The sequence below is a fragment of the Hetaerina americana genome, unplaced genomic scaffold (genome assembly GCF_022747635.1).
Source record: "Hetaerina americana unplaced genomic scaffold, ioHetAmer1.1.p SCAF_62, whole genome shotgun sequence".
Lineage (NCBI taxonomy): Eukaryota > Metazoa > Arthropoda > Insecta > Odonata > Calopterygidae > Hetaerina > Hetaerina americana.
In genome coordinates, this window is record NW_027287228.1 from 101,801 (window position 1) to 128,539 (window position 26,739).

The 26,739-nt window shown below is 39.8% G+C and overlaps 2 protein-coding genes across 5 annotated transcripts in view; both read right to left on the bottom strand.

Annotated features, from left to right (window-relative positions):
- Positions 1-278: 278 nt before the first annotated feature.
- Positions 279-9,493, bottom strand: Nprl2 (Nitrogen permease regulator-like 2). 3 transcript variants are annotated; one of them, XM_071594501.1, is made up of 9 exons: positions 9,140-9,493; positions 9,014-9,052; positions 8,710-8,866; positions 7,921-8,038; positions 7,589-7,725; positions 5,573-5,670; positions 3,762-3,892; positions 3,273-3,442; positions 279-981 (listed from the first exon to the last, which is right to left on the bottom strand). In XM_071594501.1, the coding sequence occupies exons 1-9, from the start codon at positions 9,223-9,225 to the stop codon at positions 610-612; spliced, it is 1,308 nt and encodes a 435-aa protein (XP_071450602.1). In that variant the 5' UTR covers positions 9,226-9,493; the 3' UTR covers positions 279-609. The 3 variants fall into 3 exon arrangements, with proteins under 3 accessions (XP_071450602.1, XP_071450601.1, XP_071450603.1); XM_071594500.1 differs by having other exon boundaries at positions 8,961-9,052; XM_071594502.1 differs by lacking the exon at positions 9,014-9,052.
- A 1,932-nt stretch (positions 9,494-11,425) lies between these two features.
- LOC139695710 (protein sax-3-like) overlaps positions 11,426-26,739 on the bottom strand; it is a 214,842-nt gene continuing 199,528 nt past the window's right edge. Inside the window, exons 8-16 of one of the 2 annotated variants that reach the window (XM_071594496.1) lie at positions 26,469-26,694; positions 26,210-26,325; positions 25,035-25,422; positions 24,224-24,636; positions 22,868-23,042; positions 21,871-22,085; positions 19,900-20,451; positions 16,327-16,561; positions 11,426-13,948 (exon numbers count right to left, since the gene is read on the bottom strand). In XM_071594496.1, the coding sequence (XP_071450597.1) occupies positions 13,818-13,948; positions 16,327-16,561; positions 19,900-20,451; positions 21,871-22,085; positions 22,868-23,042; positions 24,224-24,636; positions 25,035-25,422; positions 26,210-26,325; positions 26,469-26,694 (2,451 nt within the window). In that variant the 3' untranslated portion in view covers positions 11,426-13,817. Of the gene's footprint in view, positions 13,949-16,326; positions 16,562-19,899; positions 20,452-21,870; positions 22,086-22,867; positions 23,043-24,223; positions 24,643-25,034; positions 25,423-26,209; positions 26,326-26,468; positions 26,695-26,739 lie in introns of both variants that reach the window. The other variant, XM_071594495.1, reaches the window with a different exon arrangement.

Consider the following 26,739-nt stretch of genomic DNA (forward strand, 5'->3'; position numbering starts at 1 on the left):
TTGTTTCCCTTATATTTCATGAGTTTAACTTCTATGCACAATATGAGAAACTCCCCAGGATGACTCTCCTCTTAACTCGGGGACATATGCTGCAGATGTAACTTCATTACCCAATTAAGTTAGAGCATCAAGTATGTAATTGTTTAAAATGTTGATGTATTAAAGTTTAAGACTTTTATTCCGTACGAATTTCTGAATTTAGGAAAGCTGATTTGGTAAGAAAAGGTTGTCTCATAATTAATGGCAGTGGTGAAAATAAAAAACATTTCCAAGTTATTATAAATATTATTTACAGTCTTTAGGCATAATTGAATTTACAAATTTTGCATACAAAATTTCTTTTATATATGACAAACATGGCTGGCAATTTGAAATTAGATAACTAGCCAAGATAAAATGAAACACAATATAAAATATGCATTTTAGGCACCTTAAAAACTTCCCCAAGGCCCAAACCATTTCTCCTTCATATATACCAGTTTCATTGGCATTGGGACAAAGCACAGAATGATCATTAATACGTTTCATTGGTTTCCTGAAGTACCCTCCACTGTATCTGCAATTGACAACATTGGTGCATTTTTTTCTCTGGCAGGATAATGACTTTACCTACTTCCGCAAAACTATGACCGATGGGTCGGCCTCCATTATTGCTGAGAGTCTGGCGAAACTGCAGCCCACGGCAACACAGATTTCATCCATAGATCGTTCTTGTGAGGAGAGAGCCCTCACTCCAAGGGAAATGCGACTTCGGGAACTAGAAGGACTCCCGTGGCCGGGCAGTCTACTATCCGGCACGGTCAGTCCCAAAGAGGACCCAACGGTGGTTCGCTCGTGATTTCCTTCCCTAGCCAAGTTTGCGTGCAAGTGAGCATGGATGTGGCGCAAGAGGTGAGTTCGTGGGGTTATCTGAGGTCGCGGCACCGGAAGGGATATGGTGGTCGGAGAGGCATCACTTTCCTCCAGAAGGACCACGGGGTACTGGAAAGAAATAGACGGACACTGTCACGTGTAAATAGATAACATCTCTGGAACAAAGTATGCAACCATTAAGAGCTGAATTCCAAAATTAGATATTTCATTCAAGTTCAATGCTCTCTCCACTCACGAATCTAGGAAACAATCAGGGCCATAGAATGCAACCAACTCCGGGTTTTTATTGCTGGCATTACACGAGAGCTGTCAATGAAGCAACTTGTGTTTGGGCCTAGCGTGGCAGTGGAGAGGGCTAGAAGAGCACCATCTTGGTGCCTAAACATCTCTACACTCGGTGGCTTGCTAAGTTTTGCAGCAGCACCACATGTGAGATGAAACTAAATGCACTAATCTTATACATTTAAGATTTATTATGGAATTACACATTGCTAATTACTAACATTACTGCTTATTCAAAACAGTGATATTATCGAAACTTGTAATCAAGACGACCATTTTCTACGCCTGATGTGGGAAAAAATAGTCAATAGTATTTTTCTGCCAAATCAGCTCGCGTTTATCAGTCAAAGCCATGCACACACAAGACACAGGTTGATTTGGGGGCACTTTTTGGATTTATAAGAGAGATCGGGATGTTGCGGTGGCTAACCTACTGACAGCTCACCCAGAGGGCCTAGGTTTGAATCCTGGAGAAGATAGATATTTTTCAGTGAAGTTTTCTGCATTCTTGGGTTTCACTGTGGCGTTGTTTGATTCAGACAACAGTTTTGCCGAAGTTGCATTCGGCACCTTCAGGTCGAAGATGAGGGACTCGGATTTTTGCCACCCTAATACAGGTGGTCCCGTCTAATGGCTGCTCGCTGATTGGTCCGTTCCCGGAGAACTCTCTTCCACGTGTTGTGGAGATGGTAGCCTTCATCTCTGTTAATGTTCTCCGGGTTTTTTGCGATCTCAATTGCTTCCCTAATTAACCGTGGGTAACATCTACTCTCCTTTGCTATTATGTTTGCTTTTTGGAATAAGATCTCGTGACCGGGTTCACTCCATTGGTGTTCTGAAATGGCCGACAGGTGAAACTGCTTATTTGTTGTTGTCCGGAGGTGTTCCTTTATCCGAAATTTCATTGAGTGGCATGTTTCCCCGATGTAGGCTTTCCCACATGAACAGGGTACTTGGTAGACCCCTTCGTGTAGGTCTTTTGGAATTTTGCCCTTCAGTCCAGGGAGAGGGTCCGCTATTTTCTTGGTGCAGTTAAATCTTGTCACCTTGTCATGCTTTTTCAGGACTCTGGCTATCTTCTCGGATGTTCCGGATACGTAGGGAATAGTAGCGTATGCGTTTGGGTCCGGTTCCGTCTGCTTGATGGACTTGTCCCAATCCCATCTTCGCCTTTCTTCCCTGGCGGTCCTTTTGAGGACCGTATCGTTCCGATAGCCATTTTGCTGCAATGCTTTCAGGAGATGTTTCTTTTCCGTTGGCAAAGAATCGGCATCAGAAATTTCATAGGCTCGGTGAACTAGTGTGTCCACCAAAGAAGTCTTCTGGTGGTGAGAGGCTGCGTTTAGACAACGGTCAGTGTGCATCTTCTTCCTGTAGACAGCAGGTCCCAGCTTCCCAGCACTCCTCCTCGTGACTCACACGTCCAAGAACGGAAGTTGGTTGTCTTTTTCTACTGGATATTTTTCAGTGTTGTCCCAATCCCTACTGGAGGTGCTGTGTGGACAGCACTTTGAGTGAGTACGTTGCCCATCAGATGGGGTGTTGTACCGTGTGACCCCTTGGCACCTTTTGTCATCAAGTGGACGCTAATGCCAATGCCAGGTTTCTTTCTTCACCCTCCCTTCTTTCCCATCAATTCCAAATGGTGCAAAAGACCTCAGCTGTCAGACACCTCCCCTAATAACTACTTGGATTTAAAAAAACTGCATCTTATGGACCAGGAAATACGGGATATACTTGGTGAATGACCTTTTGACATACAAGATCAATGATCGAAAATTTTGATTAACAATTACAAAATGACCCCTGTAATCTCTTGATTTGTCTCTTGATTTCAAATTCACCAAACTATACGTCATACATTAATTTATCTTACAATTTACGTACAAAGTTTTGTCTGAGGAATTAGATGTAATTAAAATTTAAATGCAAATACCCTGGCATAGGTGTTTCTTTTCCGTTGGCAAAGAATCGGCATCAGAAATTTCATAGGCTCGGTGAACTAGTGTGTCCACCAAAGAAGTAAGTATATCAATTAAAAGACATTTTATATAAAATCTTGGAAATATAAATCATAATATAGTATGTTACATACTCTTTTCATCATTATTACTCACTTCATGTACTCGGCGCAATATACCAGAAAGGACTCCGTACTGAACCAACTTCCTCATGTCTAAATGCTGCAGATGAGACTGAAGCTGGACACAAAGTTCTTTAACAGTCACGCCACGGCGAAAACCACCGTACACAGCAAGTACGTCACGTAACGATGGCAACGCAGAACCTGAAATGGAATTCATACTTGACTGAATCATTTATTAATTTCAAAACATATATTTCACCCACACTACATATATTAATCGTTGTTCTCATACCATTTTCAAAACTTCCCTAAATGCCAATGTTTATTTCTTCCACTATTAATATTAATAGTAGCTATGCACATTTAAAAACTGTTGAAGAATGAGAGATCAATTATCTCTCCCCGAAAATAATTATGGGAAAATTAAATGACATCTTCACCTAAAATCCAACTGAATTTGGACACAAAGGGAAGTATTTTTGGGGAGAATAAGAACATACCAAGCTAATCTAAAACTTACTTGATTTAGCAACATACTTCATACAGTCCTTTTGAAATTCAACGTTTTCCAAAAGATCCCTTAGCTTCGGAGTTGTAGCATATTCCGCAGAATAACGGAAAATGCTTATCATTCTTACTACTCCATAGTACCTGCATTTTTAGCAAAGGATAAAGGTCAGCTTAAGTCAAAACAAGAAGAATCAGTCATTAATATAGAGCCAAAACAAACTTCAACTACGAGTGTAAAATAGAGGAGGTAACACACACATTGTGGTATTAAGGCAAAATACTAAGAAAACTACATGAAGTTTTTATAGTTAAAAAAATTAGAAACAAAAGGAAATTACTAGCAAAGAATGATATTTAATAATTAATGGCATCTTCAGAATTGCACCTAACTTCTTACTATGATGGAAATGCATGTACAAGGATTTTATAAAAAGTATAGGTCGCAATTTTTTTCCTGACTTAGCTTTTTGCGCAAAGTGCTGAATTCAGACAGTCAGTTAAGTGTGCGTATGATTGCAGACCGTGTATTGGCATTGATAGGACAGTGACAGAGCACATCATTGTCACTGAAAATTTGGTGATGCAAAAGATCTGCGCTCCCTTCTAATATCAAGGGAATGCAGCTGTGTTCAGTTTCCATTTGCAATTGATAGCTCTGGGTTTCTCTGAGCTACATAAACCATAAACACAGTAATCAACCCGAAGGTCAGTTTAGTAGGTGATGGTAGAGATCACCCAGTACTAAGCCCTATGCGGCATGTGAAAATTCACACATCACACTGGTAGGGGGGCCAGTTCCTTTCCCTGTACCGGTTATGGTTTCCCAGGAAGACCTGGTACCCAAAAAATCACTTTTCTGAGCTATATATATAGCACCAAATTCCTTCAAATCCACCAGAAGATTGTCTTACAATCAGGTATCCAAGAAGTAGTCTGCAAATTTGTCTGGTAAGAGGACGATTCAATCCCTGGACCTGGGGGCTTCTATTCAGAACCAACCTACCTAATTCATATATTAATGGGATGAGCATGGACCAAGGGGTTTTCAATTTTGATTTGGAAATGTATAGAGGGCATCAGTCGGGCAGAGAGGAAGGCATATTGAATCATGTTCAACATGATAGGAGAGCATAAAGTTGTTGGGGGAAATTTGGAATAATCAAGTATACAATGAGGGAAAATGAACAATCAAAGACTAATAGAGAGAGCAGAATTTCAAGGAAGGAAAAGAGATCGTCATCAGTAGGTATTTAATACAGCATTGAGGGACTAGAGAAGATGACACTCTGAAATAAGGATTATGGCAAAAGATATGTAGATCATGCAGAAGTGTTAAGAACTCTGATGAGTTTGAATGCTATTTTTGAAGGAACATCCAAAACCAATTCCAATGCAATTAATATTTGGAAGTCCACAGTTTTAAGTAAGGTTTTTGGATTGACACAGACTGTTCACTTATTCATTTCTTTGCCATAAAAGGACAAAATTTGACACCCCACATCAAAATAAATTGTTCTTTAATTCAGATGTATGCACTTCAATTTACAGAAATCCAACCTCTCTGTTCAACTAGGAATATTATTTTTCCTTTCATCTGACCAAATTTATTTATCAATACATAGCATATATCTATGGATTATATCCTGGTTCATTTTTGGTTTCATGAACGTAAAATATGATCTTATTCTAACATAAGAATGTGAATTAACACTTCTCATTTGTGAACTTGTGAAAACAATGACTATACTTGCAACAATTTTTGTTAGCTTGACATAAAAATCACGTTTAGTCACCGGAAGAACTCTAAATAGAAATACTCACAGTAAATTCTGTATACACGCCTTAACCAAATTGTTCTCCACATCTGCCTCGGCAGCAATTTTTGCAACATGATTAAACCCATCGATGAAAGGAATGACCTGAAACATGAATTCATCAACAACTCTAAATCATTCACCATAAGAATATCGCTCGTAAAGAATAGTTAGGTACCCTGAAATGAACTGTGCAATAAAATATAATATAATTGGAAGAAACACGTGAATGGCACAGTGTGATTGATGGGCTCGCAAATGAGTTAAACAATGAGGAATTTATCCACCAGCAACATCACACGGACTTCTCACAATCACATGGAATGTAACTCGAGTTGATAATGTGTAAACGAATAATCACAGTAATTCAGGGGGCAGTCTAACACAAATGGTAACATTTTTCTCATTCAGGAAGCATAATCAAAATGGATGGTTCATTACTTCATTCATTTGTCATTAACTTCCCTTGACTGTTTGTTCATACATGCTGCTGGGAATGCTGCTTCTGGGAATCACCATCACGCAGGATGGCTTGTTGGACAACAGTTCTGCCCCCAGTCCTGGAAGCATTTTCAGGTCCAAGTGATCTTCGTTGCATTTTGCCCACAATATGTAGGAGACGCTGGCTGGCCCACAGTGGTCTGATTGCCTAGTTCTTGGTGGCAAGGTGGAAATACCCTTTTTCACAGGGAAGTCAGGGTGTAACCATCCCCTCATGGTTGTAATTCTTTGGATTTTTCATTATTTCTACCACTTCTATGCACCATGCAACATTACAAAATTCCCGTTTCTTTTTGTACACCCCTCAAGCACCCCAAGAGAGATAATGGAGGGATTTCTCCTCATCTGATATCTCCCCAGGGGTTTTTGGGGGTGTACCATTTCACTACGCTTCCTCGTCATGGGCGGGGGAGGGATTCTGGTTTCAAGCTGAATTTAATATTGCATTATCATAGCCATTAAAAAATCCTTCCCATGACGGAAGGGAAATTTTTCCCAGTTGGTCTCCTGCAGAGAAACAACTTTTTTTTTTGATGAAATTAAATTTTTAAAAATGCTTAAGAACACATTCCGTAAATATCCACAAATGCACCAATTTCATTTATAATAATTTTATCTTTTGTCAACCCTTTTTCAAGAGCTCCAAAATTTTTGTTCCCTTTCATTGTTTTACGAATTTAAATATCACCGAAATTAAATACAATCACATTTTCTTTCATTGCAGAGTGCTTTCTTCAGTAAAATTATGTAGCAGAAGTGTTCGGTGCATAATCGCAGTAAAATGCCCGCTTGTAAAAGCTAAACGTGTTTTGATTTCCATCGATTAGATACCTGTTCGCTGTATTGATGACAGAGCCAATAACCCCAAAATGGCAGAGAGAGGGAGGGGTTCAGATCCCTGCAAAAGGAGAGGGGTAAAGAGAACCAAAATGGGCAGAGGGTAATTTAGGGTGGTTACTCAATTTGCATTAAACTGGCCGTTACTTTATTGTGTCGTGGGACTATTTCATTTTAGACAATAAGAGATGAAAGGTTGCCTTTGCTCACGAGTGCAACATGTGAGCAGCTAGTTGGAATGGAGGGAGTATCAATGCAGGTGGAATATGCATTTTACAAATAAATATTAAAATGCAACAATTTCAGAGTTCGTGTCCCAATCATTCACCTTGATTGGGACACGAACCCATATCCCTCAATCTTTGGCCGAGTGTCTGGGTGAGTTACGCTACCAAAGTGCATCCTCTAACACCCTGAGATTTTGGGGGCTTTAAAGGAACAAGATGCTGGGACAAAATACCGTGCACACGATGTCACAGGCATTCGTAGCCATTCACGATGTGCGACAGTCCACGAGGTCAAAGCCAACTTCAAACGCTTGGGCTGTTTCTACCTTTGACAAATTCCAAGAAACCATGGGAGGTGCCATGACGGTAACTTAATCCACATTTGGCGGATGGCAACATTCAAAGTTACTGTCACGGCATCTCCTGCAGTTTCTGGGAATAAATATTAGTTAAGTCACCTGCTGGGTGGTCAGATCCCACTGATCTCTGCAATACGACTTGGGCACAGGAGTGAAGCAAGGAACTTGATGATCTTCAACTGGAGGTGGATCCCTGCTGACTCTCAAAACCTTAAGATGAGTCGTGCTACTGCCAACTGCAGATGTGGTAGGACAATTACTAAGCATCGATAAGGAAATATCCAAACACAAACATTCATCACATAGCTAAACAAAGAGCTCCCATCAGGGATCCAAAATTTCAACAAATGCATTATCAGTGTCAGCAATTTTTGGTCTTTAGACACATTAGGTATGGTGTTAATTTTTCCAATTGGTGATGATCAACTTACTTCCAACATTACAAATTTTTCTTTTGTTGAGTTCCTGCAGTATAGATTGCAAAAGATAAGGAAGTTTAGCCTTGAAGCTGACATTCGAAAGGAACCCATACTCCATTTCTAATGTTACCTGAAAAAAGGTATAAGGGGGAGAAAATTATTAATTTACCCCTAATGTGAAAATAATTGTCCATAAAAAATATAAATAGCCATCGGAGATAACATATGGAACTAAAGATATATCAATTTATGAAAAAATTTTAATTGGATTTTTCCTGAGTTTTAAAACGCCCGAAGATTTCTCAGTTGTTGCCACGCCACTGTAATTTTGAAACGTCAAAAAATGAATTAGGGTTCATTGGCTTGGATGAAATACATGCCTAGGGTACCAATGACAATAATTTGATAGAGTGCTCGATCATATCTGCGAGAATTGTTTTCAAAAATCATATTCACACAAGATTAGGAGTTCTCTGAAAAAAATTTACCACCTGATTGATTGATAGGCACTAAATAGTTTCAAAATACAATGGAAGGCAATAAAAGATATGAAGGTAAAGGAGTGTTAGATTCTGCAAGGGCACATCAGTATTTTAAAGAAAGACTGGGGAACCTTTTCAGACCCTGGTCCTTTTTTCGGGTCCTAAGCTTTGAATTTCTTGGCTACAAAATTAAACATAGATATCATTCGAATGGACAATTTTATCATGCATGTTTCCATCGCGCACAGGAGGAAGAGTTTGCACAAACTAAATAAAAAATTAACTACCGCTTCATCTATGAAACAAATTCAAAACTTACTAAAAATTCGGACAGCTTCTTCACCACAGGCTCAAAATGCACCGTTCGAGCCCACGAATCAAACACAAAACAAAGGTTAAAATAAAAGGCGTTTCGGGCATATTTCGGATTATCAATACTAATGGGAAAACCAGTTATCTTCTTTCCGAGGACCGTCCTGTAAAATATAAATTAGACAATGTTATGATGGCCCACTAGTTAATGAACAAGGGATCTAATGAACAGAGTCCATCACAGTCTAAAGGAATTACACAGTCAATATACTCCTCTGCAAATGAGCTTTAGGAATTATATAGACACTGACAGCATCAAAGATTTCCTTAGAAACGACGTGCTTCGGAACCTGACAGTAAATATGAAAAAATGCATTACAAAAATAAGTGCTATAAAGAATTAGCATTTGCAATTTTTTTACACAATATCAACTTACCTGACAAGTAATTTTAGGGCCAGCGACAGGGTGAAATTCGCATAAAAATATGCAACGAATCGGGCCTTCACGGCCGCAGCCTTCATAAAATCTTGGTTCCATGAATTAATCAGTATATTTTCACCGAATCAATTAATTATGCGTGTGGAACTACAGAATATCTAAGGAGCAGCCATTCTTTACGAATAAAGCAGAAGGAAATCAGACAGCGATGCCGTTGTAAATTTATATAATGAGTCTAATTACATTTTTTATATTTAGTAAAATAAATACGAAAAGATAGCACCACTCGTAGTTTTGGGACCCTAAAATTGCAAATTCCTCCCAATTTTAAATCATCTGACAGACACTTCAACTCTTAGCACCATCAGCGCCATCATCTTCGACAAATGAATCTCGATATTGCCAGTATTATTTACCGCCAATTCGTTCTAATCCGACTGAAGAGGACAAACGTGTCCGAGGTTGGCGCCCATCGTCTTAAATAAAATATATCTGTTACAACGGTGGACAAATAAACAAGCAAACATTCCATTCTGAATTTTTTTATCATAGTATTAGGTATTTTTTTCAATTCTCTCAATATTACTCACCCTAGTTTTTGAACTTTTAAATAACATTTTTCGATATTTTGGATTGAATAATCTAATTAATAATACTGTGCGAATAAATCTAACGCGAGGTATTCATCACCTCTTTTCTTCAAGGAGTAGCTGAAGAATGTGTATTTCGGTTGTCTTATTCATTTTTAATTTCTCATCAAATAATTTTCTTCGTGATTAGCATGAGTTCTTGAATGTTCTTGTATGATGCTTGATTTGAACAGTTCTGCAGGCCCCTACACCAGGATGAAATTTGAGCTCTTTCCAGAAGAATATAGATGGTGACAGGCCTTGCAAAATGTTTATACAAAACTGTGGGTGTTTCATATTTATATGTGAATACGTGTACGTTAATAGAAATAGGAGTAGGTGAAAGAAGATTTTTCTGGACATTTTCGGGAAGGTTTAGAGAAATTGAACTTTGGGAGTTACAACTACATTAATCGAAGCAGATGTTTATTATTATTGGTGTTGAAAAACACAACCTGACATCTACACAATATAATAAACCCTACTTCAATTTAAAATATTTCCTTCATGCTGCCCAACCTATCCTTATCCTGCTCCTGCCCTTTTATCGTTTGCCCAACATTCTCCCCTCTATCACAGTCTTCAATATCCCACTGCCGATCAATACGCCCTTCATCCATCTTTCCTGCCTCCTTTGGATTTCTCCCAACAAACCCCTCTCTTCACCCACCATACCAAGTACTTCCTCAATTGTTTTCCTTTCGGTCCATTTCACCTTCTGCCTTCCTTCTCCTGACCCACATCTCTCAAAAGCCTCCTACTTCAGTGACCATGTTTCCACGCCATATATAACTACGCTCCATATCAAAGTTTTGACAAGCTTTTTCTTAATATCCTTGAAATCCTCCTTTAAATACATATACAGAGTAAGGATAAGTCTCTTATCTCCCCATTTTATTCCTCATTTTATTGCAAAACATCCATTCTGGTATGGTTGGGAAAGCCAGTGTTGGAATAGAAGAACAGGAAGTACATATTCACAAATCATTAGTGAAAAGAACGGAGAACATTGGATGGGCCTACAAGTGAATGCTCATTCCTCCATTGCCATTGGCCTTTTGTGGTGTCCTCTGCCTTGCCCCTAGCTTATGGCCCAAAGTCATTGCTCAGCTCCTGACAGTGCTCAAGGAAAACAGAATGGAACCCCAATCAGTGGGTGGTTGGGTTAGAGGTTTGAGTTTGGTTTCATGTGCATATAGAGGGCCAGAGGGAGGGAATAATGGGTTAACTGAGTTACATTCATCCTGTGTAACTTTCATGATAGAGTAAGTTGTCGTTGATGACTGGAGGATGATGTCGGGTAACTTTTAAAAAGCATACAATGACTTTATGGCCAAAATCATTCATTCCACTCCTGCTCAATGGGAAAACATGGAGATGGTTGTCTTTCATTGATCCTCTGTATGCCTTGAGGCAATAATGTGTATCGCTGTTTATCGCCGTGTTTCATCTGAATGTTTGTGCATTCATAAAGATAATGAATGCATGCATGTTACAGGATCTACACTTGAACCCATGGTCCTTGTTAGCCCTCTCAGGGAAGGTTCCCTATCCACTCTCCCAAGATTAAAATTAAACACACAAAACAATGTAATTCACAATTCTTTCATATTTTATTTTGCAATGAAAATTTCATATTTTTGCAATTGGTAGACAAGATTATAATACGGAAGCTGATGATGATGTAATCAGTCCAGAGCACAAATGTAAAAGGTAGTAATTACATATTTTAGCAATAAGTTATTCATAAAAAAGTGAAAAAAGGTTCCAAGAGAAATTATACTCACGATAATGCCAAGCTTTCAAGCTTAAGGAAACAAGTCAGAATCATTTTGATTGACACTCATAGACCAACAACAACAAAATCCAGACAAAAAATTGTCGGAGAACACACTTTTGCACCGAATGTAAATTAGAGATGGTCCAATAGTTTTACCGAGTTTCACGCAGCGTCATAAAATACGTTTGATCATAGCTATTAAAAATGGGTATCAGAAAGCCTCAAAATTTAACTGATCTGGTTGAAATGGTAAACACACGAGTAAACAAAAGAAAAACATTTCAGGCGTTTTATGTTACATTGAAGTAAATGTATTGAAAGTAGCCCGTGAGGGATGAACATCTATATTATACAGGGAAAGCTTATTCTCATTCCTGTTAAAACTGATGTGATCTACATTTCGCTGATAATCTGGTTGACTTCAAAGAAATGTAAAGTTCTTGCTTTAAGGGTATTCTTCACAGTGTGTCCCTTTTTCATGCTTAAAAATAATATGGCACCAAGGTAAATAGCTTTCAAAAGAAATGCCATTACCAAGCATGGCCAAAAGAAACTAGTAGATACTTACAATTGGTCCATCTCTAATCAAATACAATGATCGTTAATGTGGGCAGATGGGAAAATTATATGGACTGGAGGGCTATTAAATAGGACATGGCAAACAATCTATGTTATGTCAAATAATAATGAAAAAAATTCAGCAATGTGTTGTGAATAAATCGTTTTCACTACAAGAAGAAATATGGGTAGTCAATGGAACTGAAATTAATAAATATATGTTTGAAAATGATTCCAAGCTGTAAAAATTTCCCAAAATAGGTAGACTGGAAACCAGAAACTAGTTTTTACAACAGTAAAATGCTTGAGATCATTCATCACAATTCTATTTTTCAATTATATCAGAAATTATTAAAGACTGATGAACAAAATTTGTCCTTCAAAAATTTCCTCAAAATCAGGTTTCCTAAAGATATCACAAACACCCAGGACAAGTATGAGGTAAATATCATGGCCGCAAATCCATAGCAATGACTGCAGTAGGTCAAGGAAAGCTTAATCAGCCTACTGATCCTAGGTGACCAAATGCAGAACCTGGACAGCATATGCAAGACAAGACCAGTCACAATGCTTCTTCTACATTTGGTAGTAAAAAATCATTAAATGTTGGCAAGCAGTCTACTCTCTGGGTGGCTCCCAGTTTCCCATCAAAGGTTTATCATAGCTATTGTGTTTTAATTAAGTTTGTCAATGAAAAATTTCACTTTCACTAATATAGTTTCCTAAATGCTCTTAGTATTACTTATATCCACAGCAAGTTCCATATTTTTGAAAACTTAAATGAATACCACAAAACATTTCATATCAGAAGAAGATATCGGCCTGAAATGTGTTTTTTTTTCATGTTCATGAGTATTATGCCATTTGCTTTAAATCAATGTTCAAGTGGTTAATGTAGACGTAGAGCCATATATGCCACATATGGAGCTTATTATTTCACATTCATATTTACAAAACACTCTTTGAGCTAGTATCAGATTCCTACCTCACCTTATCAACTAAGCAAGTTCAGATATGCATCAACCATGTTCAACAACATCTGACTATAATACAATGATTTTATACAGCATTTTGTTCAAAATACAAAATAAGTATTCTTTTGTGTAAAGTATGTCCATTTTGAAGGGATATATGTGCCAATCATAAAACTATCCCCCAAAATACTTTAAATGATCTTGCACACCAAGAGGGTACTTGTCACGGGAAATATGAAATCCACTCACTAAAGGTACAAGGATGATATGGATGCAAAGATACCAAAACACATTGGTACGGGGCAACTTGACAACTGACACAAGTTTGTCAAAAATTGTTCCTTAAAATGCCATATTTAGGCCATAACATTATTAAACTAAAATAAGCACTCCTATCACTGTAGAAGCACCGAGCCACACAAAAATCTTCCGAACAAAAAACAATTGTTCACTGTTTTAGCTGGTCTCAATATTCTCGCAGTTTGGTACCCAAGTATTTGCAGACACGCCATTACATCCAACGGACAAACACGTGAAGAATAATTGGGAATCATCAGCACAGTGCAGTATTTATTGCAGTTTAGGCAGTCTTGGCTTAAGTGATATGCACCACTGTAAAAGATTATAATTGAAAAAAGTATCCCGAATACTGGAGCACGAGGAAGAGAACGAAGAACGTCCACCATCATGGCTTCCTGGCAGTCTTCAAAGAATGGATTTGGATTTGCCTGCGCTCAGTGGTCCAAGGGTTGAAGAAATGAGACAGCTTTGTTAGGAGATGCTTCTTGCAGATCATTATTTCCTACCCTTTGATTTGACGACCATGATCCAGGATGAGTAGGTCGGGAATACGCTGGCACTTCATCTGCAAAAGTTGACACAAAAAAAATTAACAGGATGTTTAGAAATAAAATATGGATTCAAAATATATCTTAAGACTACTACAATGTAATATTCATGGCTTCCTTACACATCACCATCTGAATCTACTCTCTTTTACCATAATTGACACTCTGCTGATTTTCTAAATTAAAAAAATGCACATTCCACATGATTACTCACACACCTTCAAAATTCAAATAAGATTTGGCGAATCAGATAAAAATTTCAACCCCCCCACCACAAAAATGCTGATATAATGCATTAATTCTGCACGACACACCTTCCATCGTGGATTGAATATTAAATTTTGATTAATCAACTTGATCCCATTTTAAATAAATAATGAGATCCATGCTCATGAAAGACATTGCCATAAATACAAGAAGTCTCAATTTTTTTTCCCTAAGTCCGTCTCTTTCAACATAGATTTCATGCAAAAAAATATAACCGGAGTTCCGGATAAGTTATTTTATGTGGAAGCTGCAAAGTTATTTCTGAAACTCCTGTTCGCAATGGATTTCCACAAAGTCTCGGCCTCAACCATCAGTCAAAAAAATATACATATACATGTTTTTTTAAGGTAATATACCTGTTGGTGAAACAGCTGTTGCTTGTTGGCAAATCAAAAAAATATTTCTGAGATTAGTTAGAAAACAAGTTTCTGAAAATAACGTTTCTTCATTCTAATTCCGAATTTTGATTCAAACTAAAGTTCATTCTACAATGCAGCCTGACATTATTTATTACACTTTCCATGTTTATGCATCCAAAATACCTTATAACATGAAGCCATTTTGGAAATTGTCATGAAAGAAAGCCATTTTGAACTTTAAATTATTGTGACTTTTGTCAACAAAATTACCCGTGAGGAATTTGGTGCCATTGTACATATGAAAAATTCAAAATTATTCAATGTTTAGTGCATGTGCTTAAACTATTATGTGACATATTATTTTATATAAATAATGAATTATTAAAGAAAAATATTATTTCTCAGAGTAAGGACATTTTCATTAAGCCAGGAAGCTTTGTGACACTTTCCTCTGACTTCATATGAGGGTTGTTCAAGGAGTCCTCACAAAAAAATAGAAAACAAATTATGTTGGGTGTATTTTTAAAAATTTTTTACTTTGATGCACTCTTCGCAGCGTTTATCTAATTTTTTTAAGCCTTTCAAAAAGTAGAATTTCGGATGGTCCTCAAAATATATGTCTATGCTGGCAATGACAACATTTGACATGAATCGTTTTCCATTGAGTCAATTTTTAAAGTTTCAAAATAAAAAAAGCTACTGCGGACCACATTGGTGAAAAGGCTGGAATATATTAATTATATTAATTTGAACTTTAATTTAATTATTTTCGCCATCAAAACTGTACACCTGAACACTGTCGTGATGGAAGATAATTTTTTTCTTTGCCGAATAATCAAGTTTTTTCATGATTTCTTGCTCAAGTGGTGCCATAACAACGCATTATTCATTAAATATATTGCATTTACTGTTTGTTCTCTGCACAAATGAACAAGGTAGATGTTTTTGCACAAATCCCAAAAATAACCATGGCTATCACTGCCTTGGGTGATTTCAGCATCTCTGCCTTCTTTGGAGGTTGTTGGAAACGAACTGTTTCCTTTGCCTCTAGTTTGCAATATGTGGTGCATCCATGTTTCATCCACATTTATGAAACGATGCAGAAACTCATCAGGGTTACAATGGAAAAGTGCCCAACCAGTCTCCAAATTGACCCACACGACAGTATTTATTCTCAGGTGAGAGAAAACATGGCATGCTGAAATATTTTTCATGCCCAATTTTTCGTGCAAAATTTAGAAACACTAGACCTTCTGATACCAACCTATGCCTGTAGCCTCAACTATTTTGCAAACATTTTGTCAATAACTCAAAATCATATCACAAATTTTGTCAATCATTTGGGAGGAATGTACTTCCATTTGACGTTCTAAATGGTGTCTATCATTTGTGAATGCATGATACGTTTGAACTCATTTTCCAATTTTAAAGAGTCACAAACACAGGAGTCAACATGCCATGAATTTCATCCAACTTGGGCTTTCATCTCTTCCAGCCCTTTAAATATAAGTGCCTATCACCCACACAAACTCATTTTTTTCCATTTCCCTAAGGAAACAAAAGTTTGCTGCTTCCAATCTACTGTGGAAATGAAACCCCATGATGGACACAGCTGAAACTTGAACAGCAGTCTAGTGAGAGATGAGGCTTACCAAAGGCAAATCTTTTCCTCCGAGACTGAAAGCAACAAGGACGGACCCACTCATTTAAGGAAGGCTAGGATTGGTAGGTGGGGGTTGGGGGAGTGAGTTGTGATGGGCGGTACGAACCTCTAAGGGGCCCGCAGAGGGGCATTGATGGGTGGAGAGGGGAGCTGCTCCCGTGCCCTGGCATCCGCCCCCCACTGGCACGGAGAGAACCCTGGGAACTCCCTCCCCCTCGGCCGTACATGGAGTCATTGCCGTAGGGAGAAGGGGGCTGCCCCATGGCCCTCTGGTGGCTGTGGGGCCTCGAATGTGCCCACCGCGGGGCCTCCTCCTGGTGTGAGCAGCACAGCGGGGATGCCTGCAACACACAACAACGCCAATTACCATCAATCGCTTTCATTGAACACGCACTCCTGACGCAACAAAATGTACTCCAACACAGATTGCTTCATACTAACAGTGTTTTAAAGGAGTATTGTTTAGAGAATTTCAGGAGGTCATCCAAAACACCAAAAAGGAAACCAGAAAAAACGACCGTAGTCTCATGAAATCCTACACAACAATATAATGGACAGAAATGAGACTGCCAAAGAGAGAAGAAATAGTCAAGACATGAAGAGGCCAGCTGATATGAGCACAGAGTTACAACATCAAACAAATTAAAAAGAAAAATTAACGACAACTGATGATGATAATCTAACCTCCAGAATAAGCATAAATTCAACACAGGCATTTTTCCAGAAATGTAATTCTTATGATAATTTCAAATTGGTACATGATTTGAAGGATGGAATAAATAAATGAATAAAAAACCAAACACATGTTACATGGAGGACTATTCATGACTAAGAATATGACAGATTCAGAAGTACTAGAGGAGAGACTGTCACATAGTTGAATGGCAGCTTTTCAATGGCATCAGGTTCAACCTTGTGACCTGTCACCTCGAGATACATGATGAACTTTATGAAAGCCACAGCAAAGAACTCTCTTTGTCTTCATCCATCCACAAACTTCATCTTGTTCCTCAATGAGTGGAAGCATTTCCTCGATATTTTATCGGCATGATACCAATTCCACAAATAACACTGCTGTTCCCACTTACAGCCATTTAGTTTTTGATTCCAGTGAACAGCAAGGGGACGTGGGAAAGAGAGACTGGAGTGCTAAAGGTCCCCCCACCAGGTCTGTCCCAAAAGTAGTACGACTTCTTTTTTCCCGTATGAACGGACGGACGGACGGGCGGCAGTTTCTCTGGCTGGCTTCTAGGGAGGTCCTAGGAAAGGCAGTGGCAGTTGGCTCCCCGCCTATGCATGGTGCCAATCGTTCATTTACAAAACCTCTATAATGCGATTATCTCGTTACACTACATCATAAACCGGTTATTGGATCACCGCTACGCTATCAAATTTTGCGTATACTACCTTGATCAAAAATTTCCCGGAATTTATTCAGAAAATTAAAAATACAAGTTTATTCATCTAAATCTATATTGTCCCCTTCAAAGTAATCCCCATCGACTGCAACACACTTATGCCAGCGCTTGATCCAATCCTCGAAACATTTTTTATATTCGGTTTTCGGTATGTCCATCAGTGCTTCCTGCGATTTTTCCATTACTTCCTCTCGGCTGCTAAAACGCGTTCCCCGTAATGGTTTTTTAACTCGATTGAACAGAAAGAAGTCACAGGGAGCCAAATCAGGTGAATTCGGTGGCTGTTGGATGGTATTTGTTGCATTTTTCGTCAAAAAATTACGAATAATGATAGCACTGTGCGACGGTGCGTTATCATGGTGCAAAATCCACGAGTTTTCTGCCCACATTTCTGGTCTCTTTCGGCGAATTGCTTCACGCAAACGTCTCATAACGCCCAAATAATACTCTTTGTTTACTGTCTGGCCTTCTGGCAAAAATTCATGATGCACTACACCGTTGTAATCCATGAAAACCGTCAGCATTGCCTTCTTTTTTGACTGAAAACGACGTGGTTTTTTTGGTCTCGGCTCATTTGGTGAACGCCATTCACTTGCCTGATGTCTGGATTGCGTGTCGTACTCATAAACCCACGTCTCGTCTCCAGTAATGATCCTTTTGATGAATGTGGGATCGGATTCAGCCTCGCAAATCATGTCTTTTGCGACGTCAACACGGTCTCTTTTTTGCATGAAATTGAGGTCTTTTGGCACCAACTTTGCTGCTACACGACGGAAACCCAAATCATTAACCACAATGTCTTGGGCGGATCCATAGGCAATGTTCAAGTCCTCCGCTATTTCTCTGATGGTTAATTTGTGGTTATTGACCAACATTTCTTTTACTTTATCAATTTTTTCACCGACTTTCGATGTCGATGGTCTGCCACTGCGTTCATCATCTTTGATTGACTCACGACCACTTCTGAACCGCTCGTGCCACTGGTAAACGACCATTTTTTTTAGAGAATCGTTGCCGAAACACTTTTCCAACATTTCCAACGTCCGTGCGCCACTAAATCCGTTTTTTACGCAAAATTTAATACAAGTTCGTTGTTGCAAATTTAAATCCATTTCTGAAATTGTAAAAAATCGCCAACACACACAGAGATAGATGTACTCTTGGCTACGTAACTTTTGCAAATGTCAAGTTATGACACTAAGATTTAAAGGGAATATCAACAACAGATGTACCAATTTAACAAAAAAAACAGAACTCAAATCGGAACGATGGGAGCGCCACACGGTGGTTATTCCGGGAACTTTTTGATCAAGGTAGTATAACTGGGCAAAACCAGGACAGAGACTCCATGCTCAAGGCGGCTTATGGAGATAATACAATGAGTGGATTGGGTGTTTTTGAATGGCATAAGTTGTTTCTGGAGGGCAGAGAGGACGAACGATCATCGGGATGCCCTTTGACCTCAAAAAGTGATGAAAATCCCGAAAAAGAGTTAAGACTTTGCTGGGCAGGGATCCAATGGATCAAGCGTTGGCATGGTTTTGTGATGAACTTGGCATGCCTAAAAGTGATGTGCATCGACTTGTGATCAAAAACGTGGGCATGGGAAAGGCGTGCGTGTGTGTGCGTGTGGGGGGGGGGAGTTTATTGCCGTGAGTTGTCTCGGACGAACAAAAGGAAACTTGCACCTGAGCTTTGCCAAGAATTTCTCGACCCTGCTCCAGCCACCCTACGGCCCTGATTTTGCCCCACCAGACTTCTTCCTCTTCCCCGAATCAAATCCGTGCTGAAATAGAATCACTAATGGCTCCGTGGAAGCATTACAAGAGGCCGTGATGAGGGCCCTCGGCAGCACTCCAGGCACCACCTTCCAGGAAACCCACTGGCAGCAGTGTTTGGAGGGTGCTACTTCAAAGACTTTTGAGAGATTGTATATGTAAATTCTGGCAATGCCTTTTTTTGATCGACTCAGTCCTACTACTTTTGGGACATAGTGCCACATATCCCAATTAGGCCATTTCTTGTTTATTAAATGTTTGCCATATTTTGAAGAATTTCCACAGTACAAACACTGTGTCCTTGTCTAAAGACACATACACACACACACATTTGCATCGGTTTCCTCATCTGCCGTTGATTCATAATTGACAGTTGACCTTTCCCGCCATTAATCTTCCCCAATTTGCAACCCAGTCCACCCAAACTGTAATTAATTTGAATCAAGGGGGGTTGTGAAATCCTTGCGCGCAGGGTTGACCCACCTCCAGACCTGGATCCCCTGGCCTTGACGACTGCATCACAATCATGGGAGCAAACTCCACATCGGCGTAGAAGGCAGAGACTGAGTCGTCGGCCAGCTGCCCCGCACCCACGCCCTCTCCCTCGCTGCAAGAGCACGACCCCGGGCCCGTCGTCTCGCCACCGCAACAGGACGATGAGGATGAGGGCGAGGAGTGCCCCATGCCGTCCTCACGGCAGTGCGAGTGCCCTCGGTGATCCGTCCGGTCGGACGATGGCGCGCGGTAGTGGTGGTCCGTGGGACTGGCGCAGTCACTGCGTGGGGATGAAGACCTCCCGCCCGTGCTGAAGCCAGGAGGGAACCGCGGTATGGGCGGTGGATGGTGTGAGGGCGTCTCCCTCCTTCCCCCTCCACCACTCCTCCTCGATCGAGAGCCACGGTTCGACTGGCCGCCTCGAGTGGGGGGGGGAGGGGCCCGGCTCCCGCTGGGCACGTCTCCTCCCGTTGGACGCCCCCCTGACACTCCCCCGGATAAAGATCCGCCAGATATCACGGATGGATCAGATGACTGCATCTGTAATGAAAGCATTAGAAATTGCAGCAGCATGAGGTGAGCAATGGGGAAAGAAACCAAAGTCCCTTTGGATGAATGCCAATGCTGAAACGTTTGGGATGATTGGACTTAATCAAGTCACAAAAAATTGACAATTTAATTTATTCACTTTCCAGAGTTCATTTCATCACCATTCTGTTGATCCAAATTCCACCCTAACACTCATTTAAACTCTGTGAATAATATACTTCACACTTTCAGGCTTTACTGCGTGGAATTGTGTGAAGGCCATCTTGAAAGAATTTTTAATTTTCTTCCAGAATTCATTTTAAGGTACAAGGCATTTCACCAACTAGCGACAAGTCGGTGAAACCCAATGTACCTGAAAACAAAGTCGGTGAAAAATTACAAACTCCTTTCATCTGTGAATAATTGCTGGTATTTATACAAACTAGCGTAGTTCCTGACTCATGAGACAAGACCAAAATGAATCTGGATGTTATTGCAGTTTGCTGGTGAAGGGAGAGTTATGAAGTGGCAGGGGAATAACAAATGCGACGGGGAGTGTCAAGAGATGATCTATTTTTGTATCTATCCTCTGCACCAAACCAGGTCAGTTAACTCCATTAGTAATTCAAATTAGGTAACTTTTACTTTTCGTTCAAACCATTTAGTATTCACTATCAACATTAAATTTGAAATGCATCAATTTCAAAGTGCAAAAATCATTCACCTAGACCAGGATTCGAACCCAGATGCTTTGATATTTGGTCAAATGCCAGTTAAGCTTCCAAGGCATTCTCTTATGCTTCAAAATGTTGAGAGCTTTAAAGGAACAAGATACTATGATGGAATACTGTGAATACAATGAAACAGGTATTTGTAGCCATGTATCCATAGTTTTACAATCCATGAGGTTAAACGAACATTCAACCACAATGTTTTGCCTTAGACAAATTCAAAGAAACTAGCGAAAAATTTCGAGGTATTAGAGGACGCCTTGGTAGCTTAACTGGTTGAAAAAATACTTCACCGGACATCAACGGATCTGGGTTCAAATCCTGGCCAAGACAAACATTATTTACACTTTGATGCTGTTGTATTTTAATGCATATTAGTGGACAACCCCATTAAAAGTCACTGTCAAAGCATCTCTCGCAGTTCTTTGAATATTGAATTCATTATGTGCCAACTCTAACGCTGAAACAACTTCAAGTTTCACAAAACTAAGCATACAAAACATTAGCAGGCCATGTAAGATTTAGTGGTTTAGAGCACCAATAATAATTATAATAATAATCTATTGCCTACTGATCATACATGCCATAGGAGTCGTTATATACAAAGAAAAGCAAAAAAATACGGGTACATTTAGACAGAATTGCTTTAAAAGAGAGCATACACATTAAAGAAAAACACAGTGCATTGATCACGACATACCCGACTAGCTGGGTGACTGGAAGGGTGAACCTGATTTCCTCCGGGCATTCCGCACGTTGAATTGCCCCCCGAGGGTGGAGGATGATCCGGTGGAGGGGGCAGGAACTCAGACCAATTGGGCAGAGAAGCACCACCAGATGGGGGCACCCAGCGCCCCCCCATGCCGCGGAGGTACCACTCTTCAGGGCAACCCCTCTGCTGTCGACGGTGATCATCTATTGTGAACAGAGTCATGTAAATGCACATCAGTCAAGCACAATAGATTACAGAAACACACAAATGTCTACAGTTCATTTCTATTTTTTACGGGCGTATTCATATTTTTCTTGAATGTGTTCAATGAACCTTTAAAAAAAAAAAAAAAAACATTTACAAGCCTAAGTTTGTTTTGTTTCACTTTTCAATTGGTTACACTTGAATAAATTCAAGTATTCCTTTATTCACTGATAAAATATATATTTTTTGGCACACTTTTCACTAGTCTAGATTATGTGATAATCATCTGTATTTTTAGTGTAATATATTATTAATAACAAAATCTTTCATGTTTGTTATTTATGAAGTAACACCAATGGCCAGGCATAAAATAAAAATAAAGCACATTACAGATGTCAATATCTTAATTTTTTAAATTAGGAATTCTTCCAAATTTGGGTGCAGGTGTAATTGCATGGAATAAATAAATGAAAGAAATTTGAATATTACTCTTTGCTTGATTGTTAACCTGTTCAAGTTGAAAATATAGTCTTTTTGAGATTGAATGAGAACTGGACCTATTCTACTGAAAAGAACACAAATAAAATTTTCCTTCCCAATAACAATGGAGAAAATTAATAAATTCAATGTTAGCACAAACATTTTGAAGTATTCGTACTAATTATATGCTTCCTAAAGGCAGCCTAATTAGCAGGGGCCTTGGGGATGCTTTAACGAGCATGGGTGAAGATATTTGCAGAGATAGTCAGAATGCTTTCACTTCTGAAATACAACAACTCACCAATGCAAGCTGGTCCCGAAGCACCACACGATGGACTTCCTGCTCTTCCTCCTTGATGACTATGCTGTTCATTATTTGCATCTGAACATGACTGACTTGTTTTGGAGTACGAGTCACTAGAGCCAGAGTGATGCGTGTCTGAGCGACCCATATCGGAAAATGGCATTCCATTATCCTACGAGAGAACCATTACAAATAATTATACAACTGAATGATATGAATACTAAACACCTATAATCCTAGTTGTAAGCTTTTAAAATCTAAAAACCATGCATTGAACATGAAAAATATACATGACAAAGATGTACAATGAATGCCTTTGAAATTATTTGCCTAATATCTTCTCTGGAAGCTAAACTTTTGTTTTTTTCTCCCCAGCCATTCATCACCACATACTACACCTGTTCTTTTATGCCTCCACCTCATGTTTCCAAACCTTTTTACTGAAATAAAGTCACCCATCTGATTTCTGTAACAAACTCTATTAACAGAGGCAAGATGGCTGACACACCTTCAACACCTTCCCCGCATCAACAAATGAGTTAGTGGGCCACACATGAGCCACTAGGCTGAATTTGAAATTAAATACTACTTATCTCCCAAGCATACATAATATGCGCCATCATATGTTTATTTATTTAAGAATATATAAGATTCTCGAGAAAAAAACATTTACGGTGCCAAGTAAAAACAAAAATGACCGAGAATCAGAAAGGGAGACTAATACTATGTTAACATTTTCACAAAGGTAATCCACTTGCATTCATAAGTAAGGAAGTATTAAAACTGTAAACACAAATTTTATCATTCCTGATTTCCTAAACAAAAAAGTGATCACATGAATTAGAAAATATTCACCAATTTAAGATCGATATGTTTTTCATTCCACCCACGCTACATTTTCACTGATGGCATGTAATTTAAAAGATCAAAGTCACCCAAGTTCACAGCACATCAACACAGACCCACTTCAGGAGATGCCATATTCAGAAATGAAAATTATTACAAACCATCTAATATGTTGTATACGACTCAGAGGTGATTTTTTTTTTAACCCTTACTAAAGAAAAAGTGCATCCCATTACGTCACAAAATATGCCCAAGGGTATAGCGGGAAGAATTTAATGCCCCACCAAGAATACTTGATGAAATGCCTCACGAGCATTCAATGATTGAAAAGAGAATTGGAAAACAATAAGGGGATCCCAACAAATAGCAATCTTGCCGAGAGTGGCATCCCTTTGCCTTTGTTCGAATGGCGAACCTAGGGAAAGGTGATGTTGGATATGTGACTCTCGGCATGGGCCTTAGTTTGAGGGTTGACCGCCCTATTCCTGGGAGGAGGGGGCGGCTCACCTGGCATCCCCCATTCCCTCGCTCTCCACAGTGGGAGACTGAGCCGAGCAATGTGGTCGTGGCATATGGCGCTGGCGGCTCGGAGTGGCCACCAACTCCTGGCTCCCTCCTCCCATAAAACGTGGTGAGGTTCCTCGTATCAACTTCGGCGTAGTCAGTAGTGGCAGTGCCGGAAGACCCCGGGTCATTGCATGGACGGCAGTCTAAGAGACCAGTCTCGGCAGTGACAGGGAGGCCAAGGGCCCCGGGGGGACCCTCTTTCTCCTCCACCCCAAGGTAGTCGGTATCTCCAGGCAAAGGGGCACCACCTCCACCACCGGCCCCACAATCCGCAAGGCGCCAACCGCGGTCAATCCAGAGTGTCTCCTTACCATGCATCAGGTTGAGCTGCGCTATGTCATTCGCATTCACCACTGGAACTAAAGCATTTTAGAAAAATCATGTGCAAAAAGTTAGGTTTATAAATAATAAAATTGAAAAGGACGAAAGAAGAAGAACACCTTGCATGGCCAGTGAAAGTGATGACCAAAAATGAAGTTAAATAGCAGACAGATATCATAAAATGGCAAAAAAAGATTGACCGTTTTTATTATTTTATTTTCACTGATGGCTCCCATATCTTAAGCATCATGCCAATGACAGTAAGCTTGCGTACTTTTTTTACGCACAGTTTGAAGGACCCTTAACAAGGGTTAAAGACCATTTATCTGGATTACTAAAAATGGTCCATTCAGTCACGTAAACATAAATTGCACGAGCAAAATTCTTGATAAATATACCACACTATAGAGTTGGTTGGAATGTGACTCACCACTAAGATGTCCGAGTTCCTTCTTCAATGCCTGCCTTCGCTTCAAGTAAACGGTTGCCACGAGAACAGCCAAACTCCCGGCCACACCAGCGCCAACCAGCACCAGGAACCATGTTTCACGCACCACGCCAGATGGCTCGCCCCCCCCTGTCCCCTCCCCGATGCCCTCCGCGGCTTCCTTGCCATCGCCCGGCGCAGTGGCAACCATTCGCGGGTCGACCAGGAGGGAGACAGGGGGGGAGAAGGGACCCGTGCCGATTCTCGTGAATGGCACCACGCGTGTCGAGTACCACTGCCCCGCCGTCAGGTTGTGCAGCAGGACCGATGTGGTCGAAGCATTGAGGGTCATTTGGGCGAGGACTCGACTCCCGTTTCCACGGACTTGAATCTGTAAAAGACGCAATTGGTAAGTGGACTCTGTTGCGAGGGAACCAATCTCGAGGGAACAAGGCTCTCAAGAGAAGGGAGAGTGTTTTGTTATTATTAGGGGGGCACAAGGTGGAGCAGTTGAGAAAATGGATGCGGCAATATTTTCTTCGGGAAACTAAACAAATCACGAAAGCCAGGAAAAACCAAGTTACTGACAAAGTATGAATTTCAAAAACCAATCGCTAAAGTGGATTCACATTCATCAGACAATATACTGATTAGAATAATGGAAATGTAGACAGTGAATGACTTATTGTTGCACAGCAAAATTAAATATACTCGCTCTGGCCTTGAAAGAGAATATGGAATTCTCAGTACTAATGAATGTGAGAGAAATGATAATGGGAAAGTACACATAGTACGAAAATGTTTAGTTTGAAACATTAAATACTATTGCAAAATGTTTATTTTGGAAATAACAAAATTGTATTAAAAAAAGAATATAGAAGTTTCCAAAGGCATTTATTTATCTTCACAATTGTAATTTTGTTAAAATTTTCAGGTGCTGGGAAGGGAAAGAGTAGTACTGATAATTTTCAAAACGAATAATCCAGAGTTTACTGCATTTTCAGCATATTAATGCATAACATTTTTCACATGTGACGTGATACTTTTTTTCAGAAACCCAAAGTATTCCATTAATGTGATAATTGTGAGTGAATGATAATTTTGAGGTCCTGTGTGAAGTGAGAGTATAATCACTGAAAACAAGAAATCGAGAGCTTTACTGCAGCACGTCCACTCACCTTATACCCGGCCAAAATTCCATTGTGGTGCTGCGGTGGAGGAGGGGACCAACGGACAAAGGCGGCCGATGAATTGAGCATGCCAACTTGGACGTTTTCAGGTGGTGCGGACGGCACTGAAAAGAAAAGCCATAATGTTCAACAAAACGAGCAAAAAGAGTTCCCTAACTTACAACAAAGAGCAGGGCACTGCTCCGCAAATTCACTCCTGAAGGCAGTGCACATTCAAACCATGAAAACGTAAAAGAGCGACACTCACCATCTTCCAGCGTCCTCACGGTCCTGGCATTCGAAGGCCTGCCTTCCACTGACTTGTAGAATGGCACCAAGAAGAATTCATACTTTGTGTACTTCCTTAGGTTAGCCACCATATAACTTGTAGCCCCAGCATTCAATACGGTGACAATGTGGAACTTCTGAGATCCACTAGAAATGTCACGATACCTTACATAGAGACCCTCGACAAATCGGCTGGCAGTCAGAATCTAAAAAAGAACAAATCAACAAACCAGAATGTTAAGAAAGAACCA